At 38.9% G+C, this 25370-nt stretch overlaps 2 protein-coding genes across 2 annotated transcripts in view; both read left to right on the top strand.

Annotated features, from left to right (window-relative positions):
- Positions 1-720: 720 nt before the first annotated feature.
- On the top strand, positions 721-11564 carry fbxo22 (F-box protein 22). The gene is made up of 7 exons (XM_012868739.3): positions 721-931; positions 1176-1308; positions 2656-2743; positions 3839-3937; positions 8527-8679; positions 8765-8930; positions 9059-11564. Exons 1-7 carry the CDS (start codon positions 801-803, stop codon positions 9450-9452), a joined length of 1164 nt encoding a protein of 387 aa, XP_012724193.1. The 5' UTR covers positions 721-800; the 3' UTR covers positions 9453-11564.
- A 253-nt stretch (positions 11565-11817) lies between these two features.
- LOC105930456 (transmembrane protein 266) overlaps positions 11818-25370 on the top strand; it is a 51878-nt gene continuing 38325 nt past the window's right edge. Inside the window, 2 exon segments of the mRNA XM_012868683.3 lie at positions 11818-12652; positions 13843-13984. Coding sequence (XP_012724137.3) covers positions 13971-13984 — 14 coding nt within the window. The 5' untranslated portion in view covers positions 11818-12652; positions 13843-13970.

Raw genomic sequence — 25370 nt, 5'->3', positions numbered from 1 at the left:
AAGACTGCAGCTCAAATGCACATTTGAATACATCGCACACTGTGAGGGGGAAAAAAAAAAAAAAAAAACTTACTGGAAGCCAGACTGGAATTTTCCAGATGTGCAAATTTCTTTCTTGCTGGGTTTTAGCCCTAACTTGGACTGGGCCATTACCACACATAAATATGCATTAATCTAAAAGCTTTGGTTACACGTCCAAGTGTAGAATAAGGAAATGTGTTTATTTCACATGTTTGAGGTTTGTTGTCAACTTTATATGGCAAACTGGAAATACAATTTATGGCTTTGTTTTCCCTAACTTTGATTTCTCGTTGGCACTTATCATAATGAGCAGATTTGTGGAGTACACAGAAAAACAGTTGTCCTGTCAAGATTGTACCTTCAGAGCTGTTCCTCTCTAGGGCTCAGTGTTACAATGGGCCACATGCCTCAATCACTGGTAAATGCTCTTGCCCAGCTTGTCAGGCTATGTGGACGGCCAGGTCTTCTACTTTGCATTGGTCTTTCACATACAATACCAGCGAAATAATTATGATATTCTGGAAAATACAGGAGAGGTAATTAATCCTTAGGAAGTATCTTAGGCAGGTGAATGAACAGTAATGACCTTTAAAACCAATTTATAACCTAGTCTGTTCAAATGTTATGTAGACGGAAAAAACAAAACAAAAACCTGTGCGTTACCACCTCCTCGCCGCTTGGGGCAGCAGTGTCAACCCGCCTGACAGCGGCACATCTGTGGAAGTGCAGAGGTACAAGTTCCTAGCTGTGCGGCAGCCCCGACCACCGGAGAGCGAAATATGAGTGAAAGTCAGGATTTTTGCGAACCTTTTCAGGACAGTAAGGCTGCATACGTGCTCAGCAATGTCGCCGAAGTGGTGGAGAGAGTTCTCATGTTCATACCGACCAAATCGCTCCTGCAGGTCGCCAGGTAAGGAGGGGGATGTTTACAAGCTAAACTGTTAACTTTGCTAGCATTAATGTCTAATGGACTCAAATAGGAAACGGTTTATGTGGGAAAAAGGTGAGTCGTGGAGCACAGAGAAGTCGGTGGTTTGTTTCAAAAGTGATACATTGTACGGCACGAGTGGGAGCGGTGAAGCCAACTCCTTCCTAAGCGTGTGTTTTTTTTTTTTGGTGGGGCAGCAGGTGAACGTGTGCGTCCTTGTTGTTAGTGTGTGCAGACTGTGGAGGAACTGTGCCCGCAGAGTGCTGAGGACCCAGCAGCATCTGACCTGGGTGTCCGCCTCCGGTCCCTCCACCACAGAGCTGCACTCGTTCTGCAGCACCCTGGCTGAAGAAGTGGAGGTAAAAAAAACAAACAAAAACAAGACGTTTGGGTTAGACAGGAACAGAGAAGCAGAGGAGAAATAACCTAGCGGGAAGTGAAACAAAAAAAAAAAAAAAAAAAGGGGGGGGGGGGGGGTAATGAAGGCTGTTTTCATGGTAAAACACAACCATACGGCCATTATTCTGCGATGTTGCGTCGTGGCGCGTTCAATAACACGGGTGCATGTCGGTAATTTATACGGAAATCAATTCACTTCCGGTTGATTATAATGAATTAAAAATAATCAACTGGAAATTAATTTATTTCCGTAGTTCAGAAAGTGAAAGCCACCGATTATAATACGGCGTGTGTTACTTCAGGTGTTTATTTCGGGAATAAACCCCCCAAAATTCACATTGTCAGAGAACTAACAGTTTATTCAGGCCAATTTAAAGGGGTATTTCTAATACTAAAATGTATTATCAATACTGGCTGTTGTTAAATGTGGCCTTCAGCTCATCTGCATTGTTGCTTCTGGTGGGTTTTATCCTCCTCTTGACTATAGAGCAGTGTTACCATGGCTATTAAACCAGGGACTTTTGGCAGTGTGACCAGGATCACAGTCCAGCTGGAAAATAAAATCTCTCTAGCCTTCGTCTAAAAAGGAAATTGGATTAGTTAGAAACAGTTCAGTCCATTTTCTCCTTAGCTGAGGTAAGACGCGTCTGATGTCGTCTCTGTCACCGTTCACAAAACACTTCAAGGTGAGATTATTACGGCACCATTTTGCCATCTCTGAGTGTTTTGGAAAGAGAGGTCAAGTCAGTAGTCGACATGATTGTGTCAGCCGGGGGAACTTCAACCCCAGTCCTCGACAGTAACTGTCTTGCAGCTTTTAGACGCATCCCTGTTCCAACTCACCTTGACATGCATAGATTTACCTTCTCAGCATATCAGGTTCTGCAGAAGCCTGGTAATGAGTCATTTGATTGATTCTGGTATGCGTTTAAAAGTTGCAGGACAGTAACACTCTACTAGGACAGGTGTTGGGGACCCATGATGTAGGCAATAACACTGCAATAACGCATAATTTCTATATCAAACTTTCTTTTTCTTCATTGGTCTTGGGAAATGTTTTTATTTTCACTGACACTGCTCTCGGGTCTGCTGTAATTATTTCAAGCGACAACCCGCCCAACATTGCTCATCTCAAGAAAAAGTGTAGAGAAAAAAGGTGTTGATAAAAGGGAAAAAAATAACTGAGTATTTTTATACAATTCAAACTTGTTCATTTTCTTTTTCTACCAAACAAATTTCTAAAAAAGACTTAAATATGTTCAGTTTCTCTGATTTATTTATTTTTATTATGTTTTTTTTCCCCCCAGAAAGTATTCCTCCTGCCTAAAACAGTTCTGATGATTCTAGACTGTGAGGCCCTGAGTGGACAAGCTTATTGCTACGAGCAGAGCAAAGGTCAGTGGTAATAATTTTCTCCGAGAGTCATAAGGAGGTCGATATAATCTTTACAGAACATCTCCAAGGAAAGTTCTTCTCTCATACTGTTTATACTTTTTATTTTGCCGACTTACGCTTGTGTGGCTGTTGTCTGTTTTAATTAGACAACTTGGATTAGCCCTCATTGCCGCTGTTATTGTTCTTATTTTACATAAATATCACATATGATTTTTGCTACTTCTGATGTTGTTTTTTTGACAACTCAGTGAGTTTTTGAAGCTTTCTCCCTTGTCAACTTTGTTGATTTAAAATTTTTAGTGGGTTGATGAAGAATAAGAGACGATGCAGCTTTCTCTGGTCATTCAATCGTCTTTTGAATAAGTGACTTATTTACATTTGGTCCTCTGAGGAACAGGGGAACAGATGTAAAAGTTTACTTCTAATGGAAATACATGTGTTTAAATTGAAATAGGTGAAGAAGTCTTTGTATGGCTAATTCAGAGTTGGAGCAAGCGGCAGTTTTGGGTTTTGATTTTTCTTCTTTTTTTCCTAATACATCCATGATGTATTACACTTTTAACCTACAGTTTACAGGCTAGACCAGTTAATATGGTAATTGCTAGTGCAACTCTATGCACAACAATGTGCATACTTTAAATTACGTTTGGAAAAAATGAGCAAATAGTGGAAGAGATGAGACACCAAGCTTATTGGTTGATGCCCAAACCTGCTGCTGCTACAGCAGCTTTTACGATTTGCTCTGCCTTTGCCTTTTTAAAACAGCAAAAAACTGTTGTTAAGAAACCCTGAAGCTGCAACTGGAACCCCTGTGGTTAGAAAGATTTCCTTAGAGAGCACTTTATCTGTTAGTCTCACAACAGGCTGACTCCATCATGTTGAAGTTATCGCACAATGAGAATCACACATAATGTTGTGCTGGTCATTGCACTTTTCTCAATCGTAGGTGGTCAAGTTTGAGTTCGTGGTGATGCTGTAAATAAATACAGCTGTTACCTGATGCCTCCTATAGCTAGTTCTTAAATTCAGATATTTGAAACTTCCTGATCTCTTTCATTAAAATGCTTTTGTTCCCCTTCTTCTTCTAACCCGAAGCAAAAAAGAGTCGCCAATGTTCGAATACAGCTGAAGAACTGAACCAGATTTTCCCCAAAGGCTGTGACATCGTTGGCATTGCTGCGCCGGGGGTAGTCTGTGAGTTTTCTCTTTTCTTTCTCTGCTAATATTTATTAACCTAAGGACAAGTCTTTGCTGTTAACATGTTTACCTTTTTGTGACGTTTCTCTGAAGAGGAAACTCGGATCAGTTTTATCCTGAAAAGGAAGAATAGTTATTTCCCTCTGCGTCTTCCTGCCTGGGAAGCAGCACTCACGGCTCGTGTGTCGCTGCGTCTCACACTGATCGATTGCCTGGTGTCCCTGCTGCCGAGCCTCCCATTTCTCATTATAATCACAGTCCTCTAGAGAAGCGATTCTCCATCAGAGCTGTTCTCGTTCCTCCAGAGAATTTGCTTATGAGGCTCTCTGTCTGCCATCTTTAATGGCTGCATGAGCTGTTGGTGACAACGCTGACATTTTGGAGCATTGCAGCCAGGGGTCACTACTGGTTCAGCCCGTTTAACTGATTCTGTTAGATTAAATCAATACTGACGTGAGGTTTATTGAGGCAGCTAATCAATTCGAGCGTCTGAAGTAGTGCTTTATTTCAGAAAAATAATCAGTTTCACACCGCCGCTGTTTGTAATAAGTTTTCAGTTCGTTGATGATTGTTTTTCTTAGACCACCTTTAGTTTTAATTAGATGTATTTTGTCATGTTTATGTAAACTGGGCTTGGTTATTTAAAAATGTCTTTCTTTCTGGAATTTAATTAATTTTCTAAAAAGATCTTGTTTCGATCAAGAAAGCTTGCTGCTTAAAGTCCATCATATCCCACCGGTCCTCTTTCAGAGATGTGCACGGAAATTTTGGGGGGCAGGTGCTCAAGTGGAGCAAAAGGGCACCTTGTGTATTGCCAGCACATGCAGTTGTCAGCTGCCTTTGTAGTATGATATTTATTACAGGCACAGCTTGAATCATGTGTGTGTATATATATATATATATATATATATATATATATATATATATATATATATATATATATATATATTTTATTTTATTTTATTTTATTTTATTTTATTTATTTTTTTTAATTAATAACCATATGTTGTCTGATATAGATTTTTAATGTTCAACACTAAGGGTTGGTTTCTCAAGCAATCAAACTGGCAACAACAGAACAAAGTATTTAATTGCCGCACTGCCCGGGGAAAAATAAACTCAAAACAAGGATGCATCTTAGGTGCAAAGCGATATAATTACTATGAATTGATTAAAGGTTAGATTAGTGACTCACAACCAGCCTTTAAGCTAAACTTCTGGGTCAGGTTTGAAAATTAAATTACCCTTATTTTTTATTTTTACACAGTGAGTACAATGTGTTTGTCTTGATTACATAATTCTGTTCTTTTATCACAATGTAATCATCTGCACTTTAGAACTTTGTGTCATAACAGGTTACCCTGACAAATTTACCACGTATGGGTCACACGAGAAGTCTGAGTAACTACTTACTGTTCAGCTTAAATCTATAATCAGAAAAAGAGTTATAAAATATTTGTAGTCAACATAACACCGACAGCATCGAATATGGTCATAAGGAGTATCTTATACATCTGCATGAGGCCAATGTGATATAAAGTTAAGGTTAATGAGACCAACTACAGGCCATGAGATCTGCTGAAAAGATACCTGCTATTTACATATTAAAATGCACTGTTCATGTCATATTTTTACACACAGAAATAGAAAATACAACTTTGCCTACATGCCTCACATTTAATGAACTTTATTAAAGGAATTATTAACAGTCAATACCCAGCTCATTTGGCCTAAAATGCATTTAAATTAAATGTTTAACAGACAGAGGTAACTTGTCTACTGTATTTGCAATAAAAAAAAAACAAGCTAAATCAAAGTCATGGGGGAACCTTATGGCAAATATAGCAACGCCATCTATGTGATACGTTTAAATAATCATTTTTTTCTAATTTACGTGCTACATTTTAAGTGTCCTCCAGACACCCGGTGGCCATAGAAGACGTAGCAGGAAGTTATCCTCAGCTAGCTTAGATACATTTGAAGCAAGTGAAGTTTAAACCTTTTTCATCTGAGGTTTAGGAAGCCCGCAGACATGACGAGCTGAAGTACCCTCAGACCGTACTGCCACTCTCACAGCCCTGTGCGTAAAACACTAAGTGCGATGGTTGCGTCGCTTTATCTCCCAGTCTTCTTATTCTGATGCTTCGGGGATTTCATGCAGACTAATGAGTCTAGACCACATAGATGATGCCGTCTAGACTAAACCGACCACCTTCATTTGTGTTGCTTTAATATTTAAATGTGGGTTTATCATTTATGTTTTATTACTGGTTGAGAAGAGTTGGTTTAGGTTTCTTTGCTTTAAACGGTTTAAGGAGATCAGATGTCGTTGTAAAAAAAAAAGATCTCTGCGGCAGTTTTCAGCACTCACACGACTTTAATTTCTCTTTTTGCTGCGTTTTATCTTCTTTCCGTTTTGTTCACGTTCAAAGAGTTCAGCTTAACATCACAGTGTTGCTATAGTCACACGGATTGTTGATTTATTTTATAAAACCAATAACTACATTAAGTGTGTAGCAGGAAGTTATGAAGGTTTGTGAACGTAGGAGTTTATCTGTCTGTCTGGAAATCCTGGATTGCCATAAACTTTCATTTATTTTAGATTTGATTTAATTGACCAGCACAGCGTGTGTAATGATTGTGAAGTGGAAGGAAAGTTTTATATATGGTTTTCAAACCTTTTTAAATATCCAAATCTCATAGGTTTTGTTGTGCATTTGTGAGTCTTTGGGAGTCTTTGAAGATCCACAGCTCAGGTGGGAAAATGAGTCACCGTCCATAAACCTCTCCTATATGGAGGAGTGACAGGAAGAAAACCGTTGTTTAAAGCAGGGATGTCCAAAGTGTAACCTTGGCATAATTGTGTGTTTTCTCTGATCGCATTTCATGAAGATTTGGTCCTCCAGCAAATAGAGCTGAAGCGGGTATGGCTGCTTTTGGTTTTTAGGATGAGGTTTTCACTCACAGCTCTTAAATCGACTTCTTTGTCTGGCTGGCTGTCATTAAGGGCTTTATAAATGAATAAGTAAATGGAAAATGTTCAGTGCAACACAGTGTTTTTCTTTTATCAGCCATGTTACTCAAAAGCAGACTTGAACGCACCCATCCATTAAATACAGCAAGCGTCTTTAAAGAAACGTCTCGGTTTTGTTGCTGGGAATTGACTAAAAACATTTTCTTGTCCAATAAAATCAAATACATTTGACCCAAAAATTTAGGAACATGTACACCTTTTACTTTCATTAAGTTAAACCTCTGAGACCCTTTACAGACCTACAATAATTTATTCTCTACTTTATTTATTTAAACAATCACGTGTTTAATTGAGCAGGAACAAAGAAAATTATTCTCAATAAAATTATTCTTGTCTTGGTAGGGTTACAGTTGTGCCACAATCTTTTCATTTACAGATGATGGATTGAACCGTGCTCTGTGATATGTTCAAAACTTGGGAAATCTTTTATAGCCTAAGCTTGCTTTAAACTTCTCCACAGCTTTATCCCTGACCTGTCTGGTTTGTTTTTTAGACTTCATGATGCTGTTTTCTCCCCAGTATTCTTTTAACCAACCTCTTAAACCATCACAGAGCAGGTGTATTTGTACTGAGATTAGATTACACACAGCTGGACTCTATTCAGTCATTAGCAATGATCAGGCAACTTCTGCAGGTGATTGGTTGCACTCAGAGAAAAGAGGGCTGAATACTTTTGCACATCACACTTTTCAGTTTTTCTTTGTAAAATATTTTTTAAATCATGTATAATTTTCTTTTTACTTCACAATTGTATATCCACTTTGTGTTGATCTGTCACATAAGATTCCAATGAAATATATTTATGTTTGTGCTTGTAATGCGACAAAATGTGGAAACGTTCAAGGGGTATGAATACTTTTGCAAGCTCTGTACTAGTTTAACACTTTAATCTGGAACTAGGTGGGGATGGGAATAGATTTCAGTCACTTGCAACATTTATCCTTTTCTGAATTAACAGTGAGTGATTTTCCTTGTACCAATTCAGCTGTGCATCAGCGGTTTGGCACAGGAATAATTTAAAACCCTATTTAACATCCTAATCTAATAAAAATGTAGGCGTGGTGATTGAGGCTGCCTGTCTTCTGGGCCTTTATATTTATGGTAGGGCGGCTTGATGCTCTCTAATTTCCATAGCAGCATTTCCATATCCTGGACTTGGTACATATGATTGTGTCATCAATTCATGGTCTTCTAAGTTTTTTTTTTTTTTAATGAAACTTATATTTCCTTCTGTGATAAAAGGTTTCTGCTTCAGTTCCTCTAATAGCCACTAGATGGTGGCTTAAAGGCTGACTCTGTAAAAGTTAGCATAAATATCTTAATGAATTTGCTTTCTTAAATTTGACGTTTCCTCGGTTCATGTTGTCCGAGACTTTCTTGCAATGAAAATAATAACCATAACCATAATTAGGTGGAACTTTTAATAATCCTCACTGCTGAACTAAGTATTGTTTTGTACTGTCTTGTAAATAACTGGGTGAGTGTTAAAGAGTTTGGGAAATGGAGACGGTATAGCGTAGATATGCAACGTTGTGCTTGACCTTCTTTTCAGTGACTCCTACTGGTTCCTGGAGCGGTCCTCCTAAGGAGCACCAGGAAGGGGAGGCAGGCTTTGCAGTCATGCTTCCCAACACCGAGGGCGTCCACATCAGGCCATTTCACTTTTGTAAGAAGACGATCTCTTTGTCAGCCATGAAGGAAGCAGGCGAGTGCAGTTGTTCAATAACCTAAACAGAGCAATCGCGTTCCTCAGCATCACCTTCAATCGTTTTCTTATTATTTTCTTCCAGGACTAGTTGACAACCCAGAGCTACGAGTTGTGGTGATGTTCATCTATGAGGCGTATAAATCTGGAGGAGCGCGGTTCCTCAACCAGATTCTTGAGCCGCTGACAAACAGCAAGGCTTTAATTGCAGGAGGGCTGGTGGAAGGCGTCTTCTCTCCTCCCAGAGACTGGCGAGTTTAATTTTCCGCAGCTTAGTTGGGATTTGATGAATAATACCACGGTCATATCTAAAAAAAACAAACAATTTCACATTCTGTACTGCTAACAGTTTTCATCATCTATGTCTCTTTCTCTTTAGCTGCAGCAAGGGCGCATATGGTGTAGTCGGTCTGGCTCTGAGTGGCCGTAAGGTTCAGGGGGCATCTGTGCTCCTGGACCAAGATGTTGGCACGGCGAAGGAAGCTGAAGCCACAGTCCGACGGCTAAAGGCAGCCAAGATTCCCGAGAGAAACACCCTTGGCTTCATGTTTGCCTGCGTGGGCAGGGGCCAGAACTACTACCACAACCAGCACAACGTAGAGGCAGACGCTTTTCACAAGGTCTTCCCCAATACGCCTCTGTTTGGCCTCTTCGGCAACGGCGAGATCGGCTGCGACCGGATCGTTAAAGACGACTACACCCTTTGTAACTCCGACTCCGACACCTTGCAGCACGAGTACACCACCGTCATGACGCTGGTCCACTTTGGCTGACTGCGCAGCAGTAACAATGATTAGGAGGAAAAAGTAAAAGTGTCACGCTTCTGTTGTCTACGACAGCTTGGAGCTGCAAACATGTACAAAGTGTTACCCAGGATGTTGCTGTCTTCATTTATGCTTACAAAGCAGGACAATAATCACCTCAGCCATAAATGCTTAATGACAACCCTTGGGAGATTTCAAATCTTGGAGACTTTGTAATGAAAGGAATGTCCCAAATTGTATATAATGAAAACAAATTCCGCTCGTCTTCGTAGGCTTGTATTTTCCGCCCCAATTTTCTCACACAATATTCTCCTAACTGCACTTTTTCTCCATGAAGTAAAGAAGTTGGGCTTGTTTTTCCTCCACAATATCAGGGTAAACTTAACAAGTTTGACACAGTTTTGTGTCACCCAGTGTTAACTTGTAGGTACATTGTATTTTATTTTTTGTGGGGTCACATCAGCTCGATTATTCTACCTATTAGCTTGGCACGCTGATTGTTTTATATCAGCTTCTGAGGCCTAAAGGAAACAGCCGGAAAGGCGGCCGCTTGGGCTAAGTGATGCTGACAGACAGAAACTAGGCCTTTTTCAAGTTTTCCGCTGAAGTGTCAAGTTATTTGCAAAAAAACAACACAGGTACATCCTAATTGTTACAAGGGTAAATTTTTAGGCTTTTAGGGTCGTTAACATGTCAGATAATTTGAAATTATTGTTTGTCCTGCATGATGAATGGTTAGTCTGGCATTTTCTTTTTCATTTTCAGATACACGTAGAAAGTGTTCAGCTTTACAGATGCCTCTTCAGTGCCTAGACTCGTACTCCTTGCACTTTTTCACAATTTGTTAACTTACAATGAATGTTATTGGGATTTTATGTTATAGACCGACAAAAGGAAACAACATGGTCAACACTGATCAAAATTGGAAAAGTGCAGCATATTTTCAGCCTTCCTGAGGTAATATTTTCCCTGCTGCTACAGCTGCTAGTCTTTAAGGGTATGCCTCTGCCAGCTGCCCTACCTCGGTCAGGTTGAGGTGTAGAGCATCTCTGAAAATCAGTTAAATCTTTCAACCGATTTTCTGTTTAGACTTTGACTGGACCATTCTAGCACATATTTATGCTTTCATTCAATTATAGCTCTGCATGTTTAGTGTCATTGTCCTGGTGGAAATTGAACCTCCAACCTAGTCTGAAGTCTTTGGTAGCCTCCAAAGGGTTACAATCATCATCCCATCAACTCCTGGAAGCTTTCCTGAAGAAAAGCATCCCCAGAGCACGCCGCCGCCACCACTGCATAGGGTGTTAGTTACCTGTCACTTACAGTATTTTGCCATTTTGGTCTCATCTGACCAGAGCACCTCCTACCGCATGTTTGTTGTGTCTTTGGAATATTGTTTGCTAACCTAACCTTACTTTAAACTGCACTGCAAAATCATTTCTGGTTTGTTTCTTGTTGAGTGTTCCCTAATGTTTCCTCTAACAAACCTCTGAGGCCTTCACAGAACAGCTGTAGTTATTCTGACATTAAGCATATTTTTTTTTAAGGTAAATCGAAGTAAAGGGGGCTGAAAAATAAATGCCGAGGCCTCAGGTGTTTAATTTTTTTCTCTTTTGTTTTCTCTCCCTTTCACAGTTAATTCACTGATTGTGTTGGTCTATCACATAAAAGTCTAATACAATGCATTGAAGTTTGTGGTTATAGCGTGACAGAATGTGAAAGTCAGTAGGAATAGGACAAGGCCTCTGAAAACATGCTAAATGTGAAACTTATGTCTAATTTCTTTCCTAAGGCTTCGTTGCGAAATGGTGCAATTTCATTATATACACGGTTTATTAGGTGATTGTTGTATCTTGAACAACGCTGATGTGTAATTGTAAAAAATAAAACTACAACAGTGATTGTAAACAAAAAAATAAATAGTTTAAAAGTTCCCAATAAAACTGTTGACTTGTTATCCACCTTTTAACTGTAATATAATAATACATCCTGTATAGTTTTGAAAATAAATATGGATAAAACTCTTTTAGTTAAATCAAAACTGTTGTTATTGCTGCACTTTTTGTATTTGCCCAATCATATTTGTTCTGCTCAAACACTCAATAAACTAGACATTCCTTTTATCATTATCACTATTGTTGTTAAATGAAATCATGCAACATGGCACTGTTACAGTTTAGAGAACCTGCGGTTTAAATGGTCAGATTTGAACAAACTCCCTTTAAATATGCGTGCCAGCCTTTTACATCCTCGGCAGCCCACGTCCAAGCGTGTTTAAAAGAAACGAGGGACGCTTCAAGTTGATGGATGTGCTCTTTAACCATCGACTGGCTAATCCCGATGAGTGACAAATGGTTAAGCCAATTGCTGTACAGGCAGTTTATATTCCCATAGTATCTTTATTTTGGGACACCAGGAAAAAAAAACGCAGCTCATGACAACGAGAGGAGCGACCAACCAGGCGTAAAGCTAATAAAAAAATCATCTGGCTACGATCCGATTCTAAATTGGCCTCAACCGGGAAACCGAACACCTTTACTCGCAGGTTTTTCTTCTCCCTCTGACGCACACAGATCAACCCCACGGCTAATGTTTTTTTTTTTTTTTTTTTTTTTTTTTTTTTTTAACTGCTCTGTCGTGACCGGATCGATGCAAATGTCACACGATTCACTGGCTACTGCCAGACTTTGGCACGAAAACGTCAATGTTTTGGCCGCCTTGGCGTGAGATTCGCCGTGTGCCGTCCTCCCGTCGCTCCGGAGGCGCTCCGCTGAGAGAGCCGAGGCTCCGTGGGGCTGGTTTCAGCACCTGGACAGCTCCCCTCTCGCAGGGTTCCCCGCTGCGCACACCGGGGAAGCCCTCGGCTGGGGAGCGCAACCCGGACCTCTAACTCCGCTCCCCTCGTCCATCACAGGGACCCTTTGCGTCGATCCTTGTGACTGCACTTAAGAAAAGCTAACATGGCTCTTGCCGGATGACGAGGCTTCATGCACTCGAGCTGCAGCCTCTGTTTGGTTTTGCACCGAAATCCGCGCAGCGCAAGGGAGAAGCGAAAGCAGCGGCGGTGCTCGTCCAGTGCAAAGTGCAGAGGATTGCTGCTGCTGCTGCTGCTGCTTCACTCGCTGTGATCACCACCGAGGGAGACATTACTTTCTGCTGGGGAGCAACGGGAGGCACAGTTATGCATCAACAATGGAAATCTTTCACAGGTAAGAGGCTCTCTCTGTGGTTTGATGCACAAGTGCTCAATGCATCTAACAGGGAAATGGTTTACCACAGGAGCTGTTATTACTAGTGGTCTAGGCGTGGGAAGCCAACTTGGCAGATTTGTGGATTTAGAGCTGCGAGGACATTTCTAAATAACAGCTAACATCTACAAAAGTTATTTTGGGAGATTATAAGAAGCTGTTTTTGCAACTGATCCTATCTTATTTTGGTGTGCGGATAGCACTGTGCAAGAGCTTCGTTTGGCAAAGTAACTTTTGGAAGCTGCTGGATTACCATAAGATTTACAACTGTGTCTAACAACAAAGAAACAAGTCAAGCAAAATATCTAAAAAGCACTTGGAATGATTAGCATTTGAAATGGCAAATACTACTATGTCTCTTTCAAATGTATTCATATCCCTGAAACCTTTCCACATTTTGTCATGTTACAGCCATACATTTTAATGTTGTTCCAATTTGGATCAACACAAAGTTGAAGAAAAGGGCTTTACCAATTAAAAGCTTAAACGTGTAGCATGTGTTTGTCTTTAGCTCTCGGAAGCAATACTATGTAGCGCTTCTGTCTTTTCAGCACAGTTGGTCTCTACCAGCTTTGCACATCTTGACACAAAGGCTTTTGGTGTCTCTGAACATCAGTTTTCAAGTTTTGCCACAGATTCTCAGTCTTGCCTCGGGTAAACTTTTCCTCCCAGGCTCCAGTCTTTTGCAGCTTATTGCCGGTTTCCCCCCAGGACTGTTGTGTATTTAGTGATATCCATCTTCCCATCAACTCTTATCAGCTTAGTAATGAGGTAATTTCTAAAGGCAGTTGGATGTGCTGGATCTTTTTAGGGGTATTAGCGTAAAGCGGCTGGATGCATATAGATTCCAGGCTTTCAGATTTTTTTTTTTGTTTGTTTGATGATTTGTTTTAATAAAAATCAGTTTCTTTCCAGCTGACAGTGCTACATTGTTTTAGCATGTCACATAAAGCCTCACAAAATTACTCTGGGGTTTGTGGTCGTAACAACGTGGCAAAGTTCAAGGGCTGTGAATACTTTGCCATACACTTTGTCTATCTGTCTAAAGGACATTTTCCTGCTGTTAGTTTCAGTCAGACTGTACTGAGTCATCTGTGAAAGTGTAGGGACTTCTTTGAGTTCTTCAGTGTTACCAGATGTGCTCTCCCCAGGTTCAGCATGAAAGCAGGATCTCTCAGGTGGAAAGGTGAACTGCAGCTCTAAAACAGGCGGAGGAGAGAGGAGATCCAGTGGAGAGACCCCACTGCCTCACCGCTTCCCTTCTTAATCACCCGTCATTATGGCTAATGCTGAGTAAGTAAAGAGCATGCACTATGTCCCCGCTCAAAATTTTAAAAATACCCTTTTCCTTTAGTTGAGTTTTTCCCAAGCATTTCCCCCCCATTCCATTTCATTTTCTGCCATACCATCTCCATTCTCTGATTGTTAAACTGGTCTATGTGTCTCCATTGGAAAAATAATGACCTTTATGCTCTGGGACACTGATCTCATTGAGGTGCCCTGACTCTCATCCGTCTGAATGAGCACGCATATGTTTGGATACAGATTTGTGGAAACACACCAGCAAAGTGCTGACTGTACAGCAGTTACTCTGCAGACACAAATGCTGATCACCATGTTTATCCCTGAGGTGAAACATCCTATACGTGCAACATAGTATGTGTAGTCAGAACAGCTGGAGAAGATGAAGCGTCTGCGAGTTTGAAGATAAAAAAAAGTGGGGAAAACTGAAAATAAATGTTTTCGTCAGTGCATAATACTGCTGGTGCCGTATGACTCTGTAACTTGTCCCTTATTAACTAGCTGCATTTATTCTCTTGACCTAGATGAATGGCCCCAAATCATCGCTCCATTTTGGCTTTTGTGAAAATATCAGTTTAGTTAATTATTTCCTATACAAATATCAGTTCAGTGGATCTTTGGGACCTCACCATATGATAACACCACTGAACTAAGTGGTGTTGCAACCTAAAAGATGTTTGAACCTATTTATAGAAGAGGAAGGCTCATAAAGCAATGTTCTTGTATATCCTATGCTCAGACTTCATGGGACTTTCTTTAATCTTCACCCTTTGCAACATATTGACGTGTGTCAAAAATGTTCCTGACAACTGAAACCATCAGTTTAATGTTTAGCATTTTGTCGCCTTATTTTTTTATTTTCATGCAAAATCTAGGTAGGGAAAGCAATTTTTATTTATATCTGTCAAGTAAGATGTTTGGTTTATGTTGTATTTGCAGCCCGTTTAATTCCGTAGAAACAAAAAGTCATCTTGCAGGTGCGTCTCAATAAATTAAAACATAGTTGAAAATGTTGTTAATTTCAGAAATTCTCTTTAAAGAGTGTAACTCAAATATTATATAAATGTGTTACATGCAGAGTGATGTGTTGCAGGATATTTTTGTTTCTTCATTTAGGTGGTTATGGCTAACCGCTAATGATAACCCAAAATTCAGTTTTCTTAGGGATAACCATGACTTTTTCATATTGCAGTATACCATGAAACTGGTAACCGACCCATGCCTAGTCTTATACAGTAAATGAACTCAGCTATTGGTTCCAAAGCTATTGGTTTGGGCTCCTTTTGCATAAATTACTGTAGTGCGTTAAGGACACTTGGGTTGTTTTAATGGCAGCCTTAAATGCCATTTTAATGGCAGCCTTAAGCTCATTTGGATGAATGAATCTAGTGTCCCTCCTCTTCTTTATGATAGTAATCCATTGATTCGCTGTGAGTTTAGGTCTTGGGAGTTTGATAGTCAATCATACACAATGATGCCTTGGACATTAAACCAGGTATTGGCTCCTTTTCAGGCTGTGTCGGCAGGTGCCAAGTCCTGCTGGAAAATGAAATAAGCGTCTCCATGAAGCTTGTCAGCGAAGAGAGTGGCAAACTGCTTTAAAGTTTCCTGGTGGTTGACTGCATCGACTTTAGATTTGATAAAATACAGTGGACTAACAACATCAGATGAAATGGTGCCCAAATACCTCAGTGACAAAGAAAATTTCACACTGGATCCTGTGCAGCTTGGTTTCTGTGAATCTACACACGGATGTGAGATTCTGGGACCTTGATTTAAAAACAAATTGCCAAATTTCCCATAATCTTTCTTCCCTACTTTCCTCTAAAAGCACTTAGAACAGTCTCTTTTCTCATTGGAACAGATAAAACACTTCTTATGTTGACTGTGGCAGAAGAGTGGGATGCAGAAGTTGGAACTAATGTCCTGGTTTGGTGTGTATGATGCATCTTGAAGCATCGACTCCAGCTACAGTTCACACCTTGTGAATCTCTCCCAAACTCTTGAATGGGCTTTACTTTACAATCTTCTAAAACTGCAGTTATCCTTATTGCTTGTGCACCTTTTTCTGCCACACTTTTTCCTTCCACTCAACTTTCCATTTATATGCATGGACACAGCATTATAACAGACGACATCTTTAGCAAATACTCCTTGTGGCTTACCTTCACTGTGGATGCTGGGAATGACTATCGAGTCAGAGTCTTCCTCATGACATAACATTTCCTCATTAAAAGGTGTTTTATACTGGCCTTATGTAATACTCACATTTTCTGAGAAACTGAATTTCCCTTTACTGTCAGACATAGCGATCAAAATTAAAAGAAATAAACACTAAACATATGTAATTCTGTGTGTAATCGTACACTGAACATACAAGTTTCTTTTTTTTATTGAGCTACTGAAATAAATTTGTCTGCCACATAGAACTTATCTGAGATGCAGCTGTCTTCTGGTTGACGGGTTTGCAGCAGTAAAGTATAACGTGAATTGAACAGTGAGCTCTTCAGAGCTGGATGGGACAATGTTCTTTTTAACCATTCAGTGTTAGAAAGTTTGGACAGTTTTTATGTGAGATTTTCTGTCTTTTTGCCATTTTAGAAAAAAAAAATCCAGTTTACCAATATTGTGATACCATAAATGTTATCACTCTTTATAAGACTTAATTATGCATTTAAAAATGGTGTTTCATATCTTACAACTTTGTGGTACTATATATGTCTATTTCATGTGGGACAATCATTGCTATACTTCACAGTTTTGTCCTTCACAATTATGTGAGCCTATGCAATCAGCGTTACTTTTAAAATTCAAATCTTTAGATTACCCACTTGTGTCTGTAAAATGTCCTCAATAATATAAAACAAATGTTTTAAACTATTTTATGTAAAAAGCTGGTATACAAGAAAAGAGACAAGAGAAACTGTGTTTTCAGCTGTTAGGATGTTGACGATTCAAGTTCTTTACATGTCTGAAGAAAGTGAAATAATGTGTAATTATTTGGCATTATTCGATATCGAGACTGTGTAAAAAGGTCTGCGGACCTTTCGGTTTTTAAGACAACATGTGCTGTCTTCGTTCTGCCCCGCAGGGCTCTCCGGGTCTCCTGTGTCTTCTGCTGCTTGTATCTGTAAAGGTTAGATAAGACACTGGTCACTCCAGGGCCAGAACAGTCCATTGTGCAGTTTGCCAATTCATCACAGGTTAATCTGTTATATTATTAATGAGCTACTGTGCTTGGCAGACTTCATTAATATCTGCTGGCAAGAAGTAATGGAAGTTTCTCTGGAAACGGAATTGGCTTTTCTAGTGAATAACCCGGGGCGCTTCTTAAATTCTGTTAAAGTGACAGATGCTACAACATTAACTACGTTAAACACAAACTTTTTCAAATCCTTGCCCATGTTCAGCAGGACTAACAGGCGTAACTCAACGTTTTGTTAGAGGCAAGAGAAGGCACGACATTTGCTCGTGGCGCCACAACCTACTCCGTGTTAAATGTGGAAATATAGGACTTCACAAGGAAGATCAGCCATGTTTCTGATGGAAGCATGGCATCTTCTCACTGGATAAAAGTCACAAACAGGAAGCTGCTGGTTGTGTCAGACTCCTGTAAAGTTAAATGTGTTAAGCTCAGTGGTGTCCAGCTTCTCTAAAGTTGTAACCAGCAGATGGTGGGAGCAACGAACATCTGCTTTGTCCATAGTGTTCTGGCCAAGTTTGAAGGGTGTTCTTGATCTCCCGTACTTATTCTAAAACATTCTCTTCATCTCATGCCTCTCTGGGGTGTATTAGAGGACAGAGATGGTTGCTATTGTCAGAGAAAGTCTTTTATTAAGGATTTTGTCAGACTTTCAGAAAGGAAGTAAGAAGCAGTGACGAGATCCACTCTTTTGATATAAACTTTAGCCAGAAATAGTAATTCAGACCATTCTTATTATTATTACTACCGTATTTGCCTTATTAATCACTAGCAGAAAAGGAAAACTTTGCCAAATTTATATTTAAGCATATTTTCATTTCTCTGAAACATTACAACTTTATGACTGACTCTATTACCATCTCAGACCCCTTGAACTTTTTCACCTGTGATCACATTAAAAATACAAACTTCCATGTATTTTCACCACTCAAGTATTTAGGATATGTCATGCCAAATGTGTGCATCTAGATACTGAAATTTATATCTCTTTTTCTTTGCAAAAATAGCTTAAGCTAAGTCAGATTACCTGAAAAGTGTGAAAATCAAATTTTGCCAACAAGTCTCCGTTAGATTTAGATCTGGATTATAATTTGGACCATTCTAAAACATAATTATGTCTGATCTAAACTATTATATTATAACTCTGGGGGTTTGTTTAGGGTTGTTGTCCTGCTGCAAGAGGAAAGATTGAAATATTTTCCAGTCTCCTACAAGTTTTCTTCCAGGTTTGCACTGCATCTATCTTCCCATTTACGTTTAGCAGCTTCCCTGTTCCTTCTCAAAACAGACACATCCCCACAGCATGCTGCCGCCGCCACAGTGTTTCAACATGGGAACGGTGTGCTCAGTGTGATGTTTAGTATTTGATTTCCCACCACACACAACATTTTGAACTGCACAATATTCGAAAATCTTGCGATGGTTATATTATCACTAAAATGATTGGGTGTGATATATGCCTATTTTCTTTTTTGCTCTATTTTTCATTTGAGCGTCCATCACTCTGTGATCTTTGGCATTTTGAGCATTGTCATTTGTCTCAGGAGTGAGCATCTGCTGCCGTCAGACTAAATATTACTTAAGCACGTAAAAAGCAAGTTTACAACTCTTTAAATTTATCAGGTGACATTTATTGCTCTCCAAACTGTCCTTTACAATATGAATATTGGATACACAAGTATTTAGATGACAATATAGTCACAACATTTAAACGTAGGCCAGAAAGTTACATTTGGTCGTATCTTACAAAAACAACTTGGTTGCTGTGTCACTTATAGCTTGTGGGATATTATTATTATTATTATTATTATTATTATTATTATTATTATTATTATTATTATTATTATTATTATTATTATTATTATTATACATTTTTAAATAGAGATTCACATGACCTGCTTCCTCCCACCCTTTTTTCTTATTTGCTCATCAAAGTAAAGGTGTTTGAATACAAATGAACAGCACCAGATAATAGATATAATTTTTCTTTGTTTTATAATAATTCACATTTGGTAAATCAGATGAATTCTCTCAAAATACATTGAAGTTAGTTGTGAGGTAAAAAAGGTAAACAGGTTTAAGGGGTATAAATCCTCACACAAGGCACTCTAATAACTTGTACACAGTTTCTGTTGCAGATACATTATATTTAATTTCTGTTTCACGACAGTCTCTCCAAATGTTTGTGGTATTTATGTAACTGAACCTCTTCAGTCACTGGCCCAATAAGGGAGATACAGCAATTAGAAACAAAAGATTTCTGTTCTGCTTTTCTTTTATTGAGCTCAAGTTAATAATGGAATAACTGAGATTTTAAAACTTTTTTAATTGAGAGATCTTTATCTTACCTGCAGCACCGAATTGTTCCTGCTTGTTAGAGTGACTCAGAGATAGTTGATTTTGACTTAAAACATCTCCAATTCCAAACATTTCATAGCAGTTCAAGTAATTGTTTTTTAATAAATCTTTTAAACATAGTCTTGCATGAAATATATGCTTATTTAGATAGACTCCTGTGGTTATTTGTGGAGAAAGCTATGCTGGTCTAGTGGTCATAGCACTGACCATTATAATGGGAAATATGTACTGCTAAACATAATGTCTTAATTGTATCTAGCCAGACCACAAAGTGTTAACAATGAGTGTTGTCAAACATTATTATATACTGTAAACACTTAAAACCTTCTGTTTCCTTCTGTAACATTTGGGAAAGTCCTTGTTACACTTCAAGAACACTATTGTCTACATAGAGAGCTATCTGATGCAAACAGGACAGTGCTCTAAAGGATTATAGAATATTACTCACAATACCTTTTATAAAATGTCTCATGCTGATGTTGTTTTGTCTTAGGCCTGTCCTGGCTAGCCGTCAGCTTTAAACATAATATCAGTTTCATCAGAGTACGAGAACTTCTTCAGGTCAGATATTTACTATCATAACATCTTTATGGCAACCCACTTCAAATCAAATCTAGACCATCCCTTTAAATATCAACAAAGTTCTCTGGAGTGGTGTATGAAGCTCTCTGGAGTGGTGTGTAAAGCTCATATTTCCATGTTTTTGGGGGGCGTGTCTGTGTTCATTGTATTGGCATTCTAATATTTTTAAACAAGCAACCTCTTTGCTCTTGTCCGTTGGCTTTTTGCAAGTTAGTGTAGAAAGAATGCAGGGTTGCAAGTGGGAATGGCATTCATTTGAGAAAGAACATTCTTCTGTGCTCCTGCCCCCAGTCACTTCCATGACCTTCTCTTATGGCCAGTGAAATCCCCTAAGCATATTGTGGCGCATAATGACCTTTCCTACCTGGCCCACACTATGACAGTCCACCATTTAATTTTATCTGGTGCCCTCAGGGAAACCTACTCCCCTGAATATCACCTCTGTCCCGTGGCTGCACTTCTGCAGTTGCAGCTTTGTTCGTCCTCTTCTGGAATTAATGTTTTCAGAATATTCCTGTTGCCCATTTTTTGTCACACAAAAGCGCCAACAAAGGTCAGTGTTTGTTTAAAAGATAGCAAGTGCAGACAGAGTAAGGGTCTTTGTTTCTCAGGTTCATTGAAAAGGTTGGGGATATTAATGCACAGATTTCTTTATGGTGCCTTTGAAAATATTTCTTATATATATATATACATATATATATATATATATATATATGTATATATATATATATATATATATATATATATATATATATATATATATATATATATATATATATATATACATATATATATATAAAATCAAGTTACAACCACAAACTTCAACGTGTTTCATTGAGATTGTATGTGATGAACTGTATATACCTTATGCACCTACCTTCTCCTTTTGGCACCTTCTTTTGATTATTGATTATTGAGCCGATGTGTGACAAGTAAATTTCTCCACTGTGAGATCAATAAAACTTATCTTATCTTAACTAAAACAGACTGCAATGTAACTGTTAAGTAGAAAGACAATGACACATGGTTTTAATATTTTTTCTGTTTACAAATTAAAATATGAACAGCAATTGTATTTGTATTCATGTTAAGCCTCATTCTGAAGACTCCTTCCATCTTTCTATGTAGTCTGAAAATCCATTTTGTCCCTGTTGAAGAAAATAAACCTCCCCACAGCAAAATGCTGACATCACCATGCTTCAAAATGTAATTTTTGTCTTCTCCTTGTTTGCTGCATCCTCTGCAAGGTTTGTTGCAAACTTCAAGCATAGCATCTTATGACTTTTTTTAACACTCTTAGAGAGAACAGGTTCATTTATACTCATTTGACACATGTGGACTCTTATTGCTCATGAAGTGACTTAAAGACAATTGGCTGCACCTATTGTATTTAGGGAGATCAGAGTTAATACCACACTTTTCAGATTTTAATTGTAACAAATATTTAAAAAAAATATTCTTTTCCTTCCACTTCACAGTTACAGGCAACTTTGTGTTGATCTGTAACATAAAATTCCAATAAAATAGAGTGAAGTTTGTGATTGAAACTATTCAGTGCCTTTGAACAGTATTTGTTATTGATGCAACCTTATATTTTAGCTTTAATGATTTCAAAACCATCTGTTTCACTTTAATAGAAGATAGTTATATAAAGAGAACAACTAATTAATTAATACATTTCATCTAGAAAAAGTGAGCCAGTTCAACTCTACGTAACTAAATGAACAATAGCTAAAAATGCACAGCTAATGTTTTAGCTTAAGATACAAAAATCCCTGAATATCTTAAAAACCTATGCCAAGGTCAGCGCCTTTTCCTGCTATTTTGACTTTCAGCCAGACAGAGAAGTAAGGCCTCACCACTGCAAGCTGTTTCACTGGTGAGCGCCGGACAGCTTGTGTCTGTCACGAACAGTTATGTGCACACTTCTGATTGCTTGGGAATCGAGCCAAAGCCTGCTGCTGTGCTGTGAGCGCAAGGTGGTATGGATGAGATGTTGCTTGTAGGAGAAGTGAGGAGAAAACATCCTTCAGGCCTGCACACCGTGGCAGAAAACTGCATATCCATAGTCCTAGCCGGACAGTTCTGTTTACAGAATATTGTCCCAGCGAGTCTCCGACGTTTTCACAAAACAACCATGTTCTTGTTCGTTGTCACTTACGGTAAATGAATTGTAGTGGAAGACAAAGGAATACGTTGCATCCACTCTGTGATTTAGTTACTATAGTGCAGCGCTTTCTTAGGAGTAGAAATTGGCGTCGGTGCTGTTGCACAAGAAATCAGATGTTCTCTGCTGTTTGTGAGCCAGGCTGAGACTCTGCTGGCTCATTTAACTTTTCATGCGATTTGACTGTTAAACTCGCATGGGTGTATACTTTCACAACCCCCCCCCCCCCCCCCACCAACAAAACAAAACAACAAAAACAAATAGCCTCTAATTAATTCCTTTTCCAGCCTCAAACATGTATATAATATATAACATCCCAGCCTCTGGCAACTTGTGCTCTGAGTAGGATATAAAAATATGAGTCTTCAGAAAAGTGTTGGACCCTGCTTTGCCAAGGGAAATATCCCTGTCAAGCTTAAGATGAGTTGCATCTCATGAGAATGAAATCCAATAACAATTCTTTAGTGATAAAAATGAAAAGTCAATTCAGTTTCATGGTATAGAGTGATAAGCCACTTTTAAATGGGTCAGCCCCATATATTTATAAAAAAACAACAACAACATATTGTTAATGCTGCATGTTTTGTCTCAAACAAGGTCGAAAGCCACATTCATTAAGTGGGAAATGAATAATGACCAAAGGTTGACAAAAGAACAATACAAAAACAGGACAAAAACAATCTCCAATTAAAACCAATTAACAACAGTTTTATAAAGCCTACTGTATGCTGTGATTCAAGCTGTTGAAGCCAGGTAACCTTATGGTATCAAATCACTGGAGTGACGTTCCAGAGCTAAAAACACTCCAAATTCTGGGGGATAAAGTTGAGGTGGTTGAAACGGTAAAACAATCCCTATGCTATCTGCATTGCAGTGAAATCAAACCCGCTATCTTTGAGAAATAAGCTTAAAAATAAACTTGAGGAACTCCTTAAGTGATAAGAGCTGTTAAAGAACAGGCAACCACTTTACCAGAGAACGATCTGTCAGCTAAGAAGGAAAGGGACTCCTGAAGGACAAGGATGTCCCTGAACTCTGTCCTTTTTCGACTTTCTCAGGTGGAAGAATATTATAATTTTCATTAAAATACAAAACAGAAACAGGTAAAGATGTCTTTTTTTTTAACAATGCTTTTATTAAACACTGTCTGTTTTGCCTATGCTGTCCAATGCGGACAAATCTCATTCCTGAAGCAAGCTGAGTATTTGATGTCCATTTGCTCTTTTCTTTGGTTTTATCAGTAAGGCTGAGCTTGTTAACTGTTTTTTACGGCATATTACGCCACTACAGTGGGATTATCTGATCCCTTTACTGCAGGAAACTCAAGGAATGTAAGATATAGGGTGTTTTCATTGTGAGCTTGTACTTTTTCATGAACATTGCTACAATTTTATTATATTATTTTCAAGAAAAATCCAATTGTATCACAATTCTTAATGTGTATCGAAATTCCTCAAAACAGGATACATAAAAATATACTCCAGCTGCATGTGGAGATTTCGTAATCAGTTTTCTTAATATGTGTGTCTTCTTCTGTGTATGTCTTGTGTTGAGGTTGACGAAATGTGGCCTTTTACGTCCGTACACATTGGAACAAAATATCACTGGGAACAGATGTATAACTGCTTACTCACTTCTCGCTTTTTGTAGCCGCTTTAAGTCGGAGTGGGGACCAGATCAGCCTTGTCGGGGGGGTTGTTGACTTATTTATAATTCCTGTAAGCTACATCTCTCCCAAACGCAAACACTACATCCATTCACAGAGATCAGGATGCCCTCTGAAAAGTCAGGCGACGCCAGATCTGCTCAAATGTCTTTTAGCATCGACAGCATCACAGTTTGTTTGGGAAAACAAGGCTGCCCTGTATGGGACGTCATCTGTGTAAACAGGTGGTTTCAGCTCCATTTTCCTACACATTGCCTCGCAGAAGCATTTATACCCTTTCAACCTTTTCACATTTGTGCCAAAGTCCAACCACAAGCCTCTGGGTGTTTGCCTGGGAGTTTAATGTGATGGAAAATAGCGCATACTTTAGAAGTGAAAGAGTACACTGTTTATTGAACACTTCTCACCAATTAACAGCTGGACAGCAAGACATGCATCTGTTCTCAGCCCTTTTATTCTGATATCCCTTAATGAAATCTAGTGCAACTAATGGCCTTCAGTAAGCACCCAGTTAGTAAGTAGAGTCCAGCTTTGAGTAATATTTTCATAAATGAAGTGAAGAAACGAAAATCATGTGTATGTCTCCGTCCACAACAAAATAGTGGACTACATTTTGATGGTCTATCAGGGAAAAAAAATCCAGTTAAATATACTGTATATAAGCTTTTGTTTGTAATGTGTGTTTTAATCTTTTATTGTTTTTTTGTTTTTTTACATCACTCTGTTCTGAAACGACTCTGTTGAAAGAGTGTATAATAATTCAGAATAAAAAAATATATAAATGCACTGGACTGTCACTAGTTGTGTGGTATTTTTTATTTTTTTTTAGGTGAAGCTTTTTGTTATTTCCAGCCCAGGTCGTAGCAACCATCTCTAATCTAGCTGTTTGTATCTCAGTTTCCTACCATTTAAGTTTTCTTTCATATTTTCAGCACCATCTTCTCTTCCATTAATCCATTTCAGTCTTTGTGATCTGCTTTCCCCCCCTTGTCTCCTTTCCTTGCACCTCTTCTTGGTTTCAGCCCTCCTGTGTGTTGCGTAACCCCATCCTGTCCTTCCCCTCGTCTCCCACCCTTTCTCTAGTTTCCTCTCCAGACCCACCTTTTTCTAGAATCCCTTTGACATTTGAAGGAGAGTGGGGATTCACTCAGCTGACAAAGGGAGAGGCAATGACGTCACCGCAGGCATGATACACCAGCATCTGCTCTGGTCTAAAAATACCCACCACAGGGCACACACAGTCAGTCTGCAGCTGCACTCAGCATTTATTTCCACCTCCACGCTCTGCTGAGATGGCCCAGCTTTTACTCAACTGGGGCTTGTGGGCACGCTGCGCTACATGCTGCTTCACTACAACTTAACAGCCGCGATGTGTTTAGACACCTTGCTTTAAGAACATAGG

This window comes from Fundulus heteroclitus, chromosome 4 (assembly GCF_011125445.2).
Source record: "Fundulus heteroclitus isolate FHET01 chromosome 4, MU-UCD_Fhet_4.1, whole genome shotgun sequence".
In the NCBI taxonomy this organism is placed as follows: domain Eukaryota; kingdom Metazoa; phylum Chordata; class Actinopteri; order Cyprinodontiformes; family Fundulidae; genus Fundulus; species Fundulus heteroclitus.
The sequence above is the reverse complement of the archived record's forward strand: the minus strand, read 5'-3'. Positions and strand labels throughout refer to the sequence as shown.